At 33.8% G+C, this 8,311-nt stretch overlaps 1 protein-coding gene across 1 annotated transcript in view; it reads right to left on the bottom strand.

Annotated features, from left to right (window-relative positions):
- Positions 1 to 8,311, bottom strand: part of LOC145292996 (1-aminocyclopropane-1-carboxylate synthase-like protein 1) — an 84,922-nt gene that overhangs the window by 23,814 nt on the left and 52,797 nt on the right. The window contains exons 7-8 of the mRNA XM_080139249.1: positions 4,994 to 5,091; positions 2,798 to 2,872 (exon numbers count right to left, since the gene is read on the bottom strand). Coding sequence (XP_079995375.1) covers positions 2,798 to 2,872; positions 4,994 to 5,091 — 173 coding nt within the window. The remainder of the gene's footprint in view (positions 1 to 2,797; positions 2,873 to 4,993; positions 5,092 to 8,311) is intronic.

Below are 8,311 nucleotides of genomic sequence, written 5' to 3'. Positions count from 1 at the left end.
TGGCGATATAATTTCGACAGTTAGATAGAACCTGATATACGACAAGATGCCTTTCTAGGATGATCAAACAAAACGATAGTTCTTCTTAAGCCGTGCGCTTAAAATAAGTAATTAGTTTTCTCTTTTGCTTTCAGGTCTTCATTTGACTTTGAAGCTCAGTGGACGACGAATTTCATCCAGTATGAATAAATTATTAATCTTCTAAAAAAAAATATTGAATTAATGGAGTAATTAATGTGATAATTATCTCAAATGAATTTCTGTTAAAGTCCCCAGTCTGATAGGGTAGCAACAAACACAGGACACCGAGAAGACAAATAATGATTTTAATTTGTAGGTGAAGTATTGTGTCGTTAAAGACAATATACACTCGAAGAAGGTCGGAGGTTACATCGACCGAAACGTTGTGAAAGTAATACTCAAGATGAGAACATTAGAATCTAAATAATACGAAAATTGAATAGTTCAGAAGAACGAGAAAACTTATTCAAACTAAATTATATTGCAGTAAACAAATAAAAGAAATGAATACTTGAGAATATTGCTCATGATTCTTCATAAACTAAAAAAAAAAAAATTCGAGGAAACTAATAATTATGCACGATAGACTACATCCAAATTCTGTGAAATATTGATGGACGGTACGTATACTCGTAGCCATTGATTAGTATGTATTGTTGAGATATATGTTCTAAAACAGGAAACATTTAAGCCAAAGGGATATGAAGAAATCAACTGATTGGCCATGTTGAATCGCGAGAATCGTAAACCGATGAAGCGATCGGACATGACGTCTCTTGCTCGAGAAAGACGGGATTATCCTGAAAAGAGAGTTTAACAAAAGTTACTGAACAGAAGAGATGCGTTTTTAAATTGCGCTAGCAAAATGGTAAATAATTAAGCAATGTGTTTAAATCATAATTAACGATATTTCTTTCTACTTCCTTCACTTTTTGATTTTTTTTTTGCTACGAGACGGTCATCTAAATGAAATAATCGCTTTTCCTCTAACAACATATTTAAATGAATTGAATGATGATTTCAAGGGATTAAAATGTTGACCATTAAATTGAATTGATGATTTCAACGGATTAAAATGTTGACCATTAAATTGCTTCTTGGAACTAAATGATTGCATAGGCTTATTTTGGTGACCTCATTATGTTTGTGTAACAAGATGATGTCCCCCCCTCCCCGTCTATATAAAATAGGAAAGAAGAAAGAAGTGGGACGCATAAGCATGGTACATTGCGAATGTGACATAAGGACTAGACAGATACATGATTCAGTGATACTGATTACCACTTTAAAAGAAAACACCTAAAGCTAGAAGTACAAAGAAGAGTATAACTGTTTAATTGTCGATATAACAAAAATGGGAAGCGAAAGAAATATGAAACGGGTCCAATGAATTACGTACGAGAAAACATAGATATGGCTGAGAAGGATGAAACTTGAAAAGAGCAACGTACAAAATCACGTAATTAGAAGCAACATCATAAAACGGCAAGATACAGAAACTCTATGGACAATGAGACGAAACAGTTAATCACATCACATGTAACTGCAGTAAACTTATATAAAATGAAAAATGAAAAATAAACATGATCAGATTGGGAAAGTAGTCCATTAGGAGCTGTGAGAACAAGTATACTTCGAATATACAAATACAAACCGGAGCCAGTATTGGAAGATAAAACGGGCAAATCCGCCCAAGCAAGGAAACTGGGCCTGACCATAACCAACAAGAAAATAAAAATAATCAAATAGTAGATTTCGCCATCCCAGCAATTCACAGGCTAACGCTGAAAGGAAACAGAATAAAAAAACTCAGTAAGTAATGGAAATTTCCGGGTAATATGGAACATACTAATTAATTGTACGAGAATTGAAACAGTTCCGAAATGTCGGAAAATAATAGGATAATTTGGGACTATAAGGAAAGATTGACATCACATAAACTACAATAAAGGTCTAAACAGTGAATAATTAAAAAAATCATCGAGTGCGGAAACCAACCATGTAGCCAGATGACACTGACCAAGCTGAAAGAAAATATAATTTCGTAACCACAACAGGAGGTAGTGATGAAACTTACCAAGACGAACCCGCTAACTAGGGCCGCTTTGGTAGATATATAGGATTCTTTACAAAAAACAAACAAACAAACAAACAAACAAAAACCCCAACAAAACAAAACAAATAAAATAACAACAAAAAACAAGAACAAACAAAATAAGAATAACACATTTAGCACAATTAATTTACACTTATATTATTGGAAATAGAAAACACTTGTTGATTACAGAACTATTGTTAGAACGAAACAAACCATTTGATGTTAGATGCGATTTTCAAAGTGTTTTCAGTGAGCAGCTCTACAAAGGCGTAGCTTCTGTGTGGATACCTTTAAACTCCCATGAACGGAGTTTTAAAGGATTTCATGCGTGCGACATCTCTTATTTGTAATTGAAATTGGTGTAGCAGCAAACTCCAAACATTAGAATCGTTGTGATCTGGACTTTTCGACAGTCATTAGTTTGCTTTAATGAAGTCAGGAGTATTGACTTTGAATCAGGCAACAGTGCCTTTGGATATATGGTCCTTTTCTCTGTCTTGTTCCCAGAATCTAATGAAATCTTCCCATTACTTGGTTTTATCGTAAATCATCCGTACTTCGAAAAGTGTATGGCTTAAATGTTAGCCTAAATATAAAATTCCATGCGTATTAAGAAAAATACTAATAGTAATGTTAATAATAGTAAAATATTATAATAAGAAATATTAATCCACATACCAAATTCTGTGCATCTTCGTAAGCCATTTGTAGTTTTTTTTGGGTTATAAGATAAACAATCCGGCCATCGGAATCCTATGAAAAAAATATCAAATTAAATAAAATTATTCAATATGACTCCTCAGAACATTCAACAATTATCTTTTTTGAACCATATTCAAGTTACCTCTCCTGAATTATACTAACAAACCAAAGAATGCACTCAACTTTCGGAAACCAAATATATATTTAAATTCACCCACTTGCAATTTTAGAACCACGTATTTTCTTTTCAGGCTTGGGGTTCTAGTCAGATGTTTCCAGTGGCTTTCCATTTTAACATGGTTTTGGCAACTTTATTATTTATTGAATTAATTCATTCAAGCATATTTTGTTACATCTGACACTGAATCTAATAGGCTTATTGCAAAAAATTTGTCCAAATTACAGTATTCCATTAAAAAAGTACTTTACTGAAAAAATAATTTCAGATATATTTACAAAAGTAAAAACAAAAATTCAATGATTTTGAACAGTGCAGACATGTGCTTACAGTTGTTCCATTCTCTCGTATACAAACAGGTGCAACAATAATTGAAGAATCTCACAATGTTCTGGATGAGTATAAAATCTCTAATAAATTTTTCTTAGTTTCGAGCGATTCAGGAGAAAATATGGTTGCTGGTCTCAGGGAATATGGTTTAGAATCACTTTCATGCTTCATGCATACAGTACAACTCTCAATAAATGACATTATTTTTCCAACATGTAAAAACCATTATTATAACTAACAGCAATATAGTCTCTCACTTTAATCGCTTTCTATTAGCAATTAGCAAATTAACTGAAATACATGATCAGCTTAATTTGGAAAAACATAAACTTGTTCAAGATGTGAGCACACAATAAAATTCAACATATATACTGAAAAGGAATTTAGAACAACGAAAATCTCTTCTAATATATGCTATTTTTTTACAAAGGAGTCACCACTTATCAAGGCCTGGAGGCCACTCCAGGATAAGTGTTATTGCGTACAGTAGTCAATAGTACAATATCATAGTAATCGTTAGTAGTGGAAATTTTGTAAATTGGATTACTTAAGAGGACGACTCATCAAGAACTTGTTTACGTTGGACTTGAAGACGATCATATTGTAGTCAGCTGGAAAGAAGGAAAACGGAAGAGAGTTCCCCAGGCGTTCAGTTCTAAGAAAGAAGCTTTGTTCATGGAATCTGTTTACGTTTAGGCACAGATAAAGAGTGGGTGAAATTATTGATAGTGTTTTCAGCTAGACGAGTGTTTTTCGTGAAAGTTTGGCGAGGAGGGACCATAGGTTGTAGCTCAGACGAGCACTTGTCATGAAAGTAACGATAAAACAAAGACAGGCTCGTAACGTCTCTTCTGTGGGAAACAGGTTGCAGGGAAGAGAAAAGAGAATTCACCGCTAGGCAACGAAGCCTATTTTGAACTATGTCAAGACATGGTAAGTTACTTCTAGTTGTCCCTGCCCAGATGTGGCAACAGTACTCCATCCTTGGACGTACTTGACTCTTATAAAGGTAGAGAATTGCACCGGAAGTGAGATATCTACTGGAGCGGTAGAATGATCCTACCATTTTTCTAGCGACTTTGCCAACAGATTTGATGTACGTGTTCCATTTCAGATCAGGAGTAAAGATCAGACCCAGAAGGTTGTCAAAACATGGCGCCTCCCTCAGACGACAGCCATTCATTTCAATTGAACTTGGCTACCCATATAAATAAAATGAAATTCGTATTCTTGAAGCGAATTCCAAGGAACTATTTTCAGTAAATTTGACATATTTCTGGATGATAATGGCCCCATCCACACGGCAAAAGTTGTAACTGAAGAACTTTCACATAAAGTAGAATATCTAACCTGACCATCATCCCCAGATTTAAATATCAGTAAACATTTGTGGTGTATTTTAGAAAAAAAAAGAAGTGAGAAACCGATATCTACCCCTTCATCATTAAAAGAACTAGAGTGTTTTTAGCCAAAGTATGGTACAAAACTCCTCTAGAAACCATTCAAGCGTTGGTATGAATCCATCCCACGTCGCATTCAATCAGTTATTGATGTAAAACGGAGCCCAACGTCGTATTAAAATAAATTTAGTTATAATTTTAAGATACATGCATGATTTTACCTGATCCTTGTATATAAAGTAAACATAAGTAATGGTTACTTACTGTGTCTGCTATGTCAACATCAAAAGTGTGGACCTGTGATTTGTCATGAATGTCATTTCGAATGCGGGAATAATAAGGCGCCGGACAAAGAAAGCAATCTGCAAAAAGAGGAATACAAATTTCATCCACATGACAAACAAATCACACAGTGACATGTGACGGCTCATGACGTCAGACTGGAAGAAGGGGGTACCGTTTCATAAAATTTAGCGCATTCAAAAATTAAAAAAAAAAAAGATACGTTTTTTTGTTTACCAATTCAAATCTTGAAACAAACAACCAAACAAACAAAAAAACAAGCAATTAACTATTTAAAATCTCTCTTAACTTAAATATTTAAAGAAAAAAAAATCGTGTTGGGAAAAATTATTTTCGCACATGTTACAATGATGTCGATATGTTTTAATGCATCAGAGACAAGACCCGCGTGGGCGGCAATGGAAGGATAAAAGAAACAGTTATTTACCGTTTATTAATAAAATTGTATTAGTAATGCAGATGGGACATGAAAGACACGCCAAAGACGACATGAGAATATTTGTATATGCGAACAACAAAAATAACAGGAAACAGTTTCTAATCAATGAATATATCTCGCTCATTACAATACTAAATGCACGAACGTCTGAAGAGACGGGGAATTTTACGCTAACACAAGGAATATAACTGTATTTACATGATATAAATATTCAGCATAATCAAGTTGACACACCGGTTCTCGCTAGACCACCAAAGTTAAGCAACGTTGAGCTTAGTCAGTATTAAAAATGGGTGACCATTCGGGAATTCCAGGTGCTGTATGTGCTCTCCGCTTATCTCGCCATTGTTTTCTCTCAGTCTTGGGCCTTTCTTTGCCACTGGACCCGAGCAGTGCAAATTCATAACAAGTGTGGTTAGAGATTGCGTAACATTTGCCTCACAATTACACACGCAACTGCTCTTACAGGGGCTATTCATTGTTCATTGGTTCCAGTTGTCCTGGACTTCTCCTTGCCACTGGACTCAAGCAGTAATTTGTGTAATTGGAGATTGCGCAACCTTTGCCTCACAGTTACACGCGCAGCTATCCTTACAGGGATTGTCTTTCGAAATTTAATGAAGGCATCGAACATCTAAAATGTGTTGATTTACTAATGGATGGATTTACGAACGAGCTTTGTTTATGGTTGGAACGCATTAAAACAAGTAGAGCAACAGAACGTCCATGAAGTTCGAAGGTCGCGGCAACAAGAGGATTAGTCTGCTTTTTAAACTAGAGTCACGTAGGACCCAACAGTACGAAATCATGCGATCGTAACGTTGTAGCAATATGTAGATGTGGATGCATAAAAAGTGTTCAAAAGGATGGAAGAAAAAAGGTATGACGTCACGTGCAAGAAGTCCGCAATGAGACGTGGCGAAGAAGACAGAAATTTCTTTTCGTCTAACCCAATTAACTGAAAGGATTCGGTCGGACTTTTGAAAGCCCCCTCTTTGTTCTCCCCTCTCTTAAGGAGAGATGCGTATAATTGTAAGCTTCTGTAATGGACTAGAATCTGACCAGGGATAGTTTATCACGGCATGAAATCAAAGAATTGATACTCCGTAATATTATCGCACCCCCTATTACTGGATACAGTTATTTTAAAGAGAAACAATTATTGTCCAAACAAAGTTATGTATTATTTTTATCATTTTTATTTATATAGACAAATATTACATAGTCGCTACACTGAACATGCTAATGTTTCGGACAATTGGTTTATTAAGAAACCAAAAGTTTCTCGTCATTTTGACCTTTAATAAACCAATTGTCCGAAACGTTAGCATGATCAGTGTAGCGACTATGTAATATTTGTCTATATAAATAAAAATGTTATATTTTGCTCTTTTTTATTGAGCACTCTTAATAATCTCGTTTTAATTCATGAGTTTTATCTTCTGAATATCTTTAACTCTGTATATATATATATATATATATATATATATATATATATATATATATATATATATATATTAGAAATAAAAAAGAAATAAAAATTACAATAAGTTTACCAAGGTAATCAAAATGGTAAACTTAAAATATATTATAAATATTAAAGAGTTAATATTTACAAGTAAAGTAATCTCAACCAGATGTAAAAGCTCAATAAAACCGAAAAGGAAATAGAGCTTATAATATGAACAAATGATTAATAAAACATGTTAAAAAACATCTTGAAAAAGAGTTAAAAACATATTTAATTTTAAAAAGGAAGCACAAGATAAGTGGATAGTCCTTAATCAGCGGAGTTTCGAAGAAATACTCTCCTTCTCATCAGAGGGCAGGAAATAGCAATATATATATATATATATATATATATATATATATATATATATATATATATATATATATATATAGCAATAAGTAGGTAGTAATAATAGTTTTTAAAAAGATATATGTAGTAATAATAGATAATAGTGAATCATGATATATAATGATAAGTAGTAAGGTTGAACATCTAATAAACAAAAGAGGTTTAAACTTGTTAAAATTCATACTAGAATTGTCCGCAAGAACCTGGGGAGCAATGACTAAAATACATGGTAATATTCAGCTGTAAAACTTACACTTTTTATCGTCCTGGATATGACCTTAAACTATATCCAGTTGGGGAGTGTCGAGCCACCCTTTAATTACCATTGCTCCCAGGTCCACTCTGATCCCGAGTGATAGTTAGGGTCCCAACTATGGGTTAAATAAAAACTGATTTGAAAACAACAAATATATTCTATTAAAAAAATTTTTCTTCAAAATCTTTGGATTCGGCATTAAATAACCCGAAAAGGGTTGATATGCCGTAAAACAAAAACAACTAACCAACCGACTTACACTTTTTGGGGAATGGGGTTGAAAGTCTCAGTGTAGTCGCAATACACTTGCGAATCTCAGAATGTTTATTCCAAAATGCAATTATCTGGTTCGAAATCAAAGCTAAAGGGTTCTTTAATTAGTAATTGTAATAAATTTGGTTTTGTGGTTAATTAATCTACTCTAACTAATCTATTACTGTTTTTCATAGTTAACACTTTGTTAACTACTTTTATCAAAGGTACAGTAGAACCCCGGGACACAGCATTAATCCGTTCCGTATGGTGGGGCTTAAGCAAAATTTTATACCATTACGTATTAAAAATTAGTAACATAATACAGTGCAGTATATAATGCACGTATATAATCAAATAACATTATAAATATCACCGTAAGGCGAGGCAAATACCGCAACCAAAGACCGGAAAAACACTGTATTCCACATCGTAACCTGAAAAAAACCGTATTCATGGGTCACTGTACCCTGG

The sequence above is a fragment of the Euprymna scolopes genome, chromosome 14 (genome assembly GCF_053919585.1).
Source record: "Euprymna scolopes isolate OS-2025 chromosome 14, ASM5391958v1, whole genome shotgun sequence".
NCBI lineage: Eukaryota > Metazoa > Mollusca > Cephalopoda > Sepiida > Sepiolidae > Euprymna > Euprymna scolopes.
The sequence above is the reverse complement of the archived record's forward strand: the minus strand, read 5'-3'. Positions and strand labels throughout refer to the sequence as shown.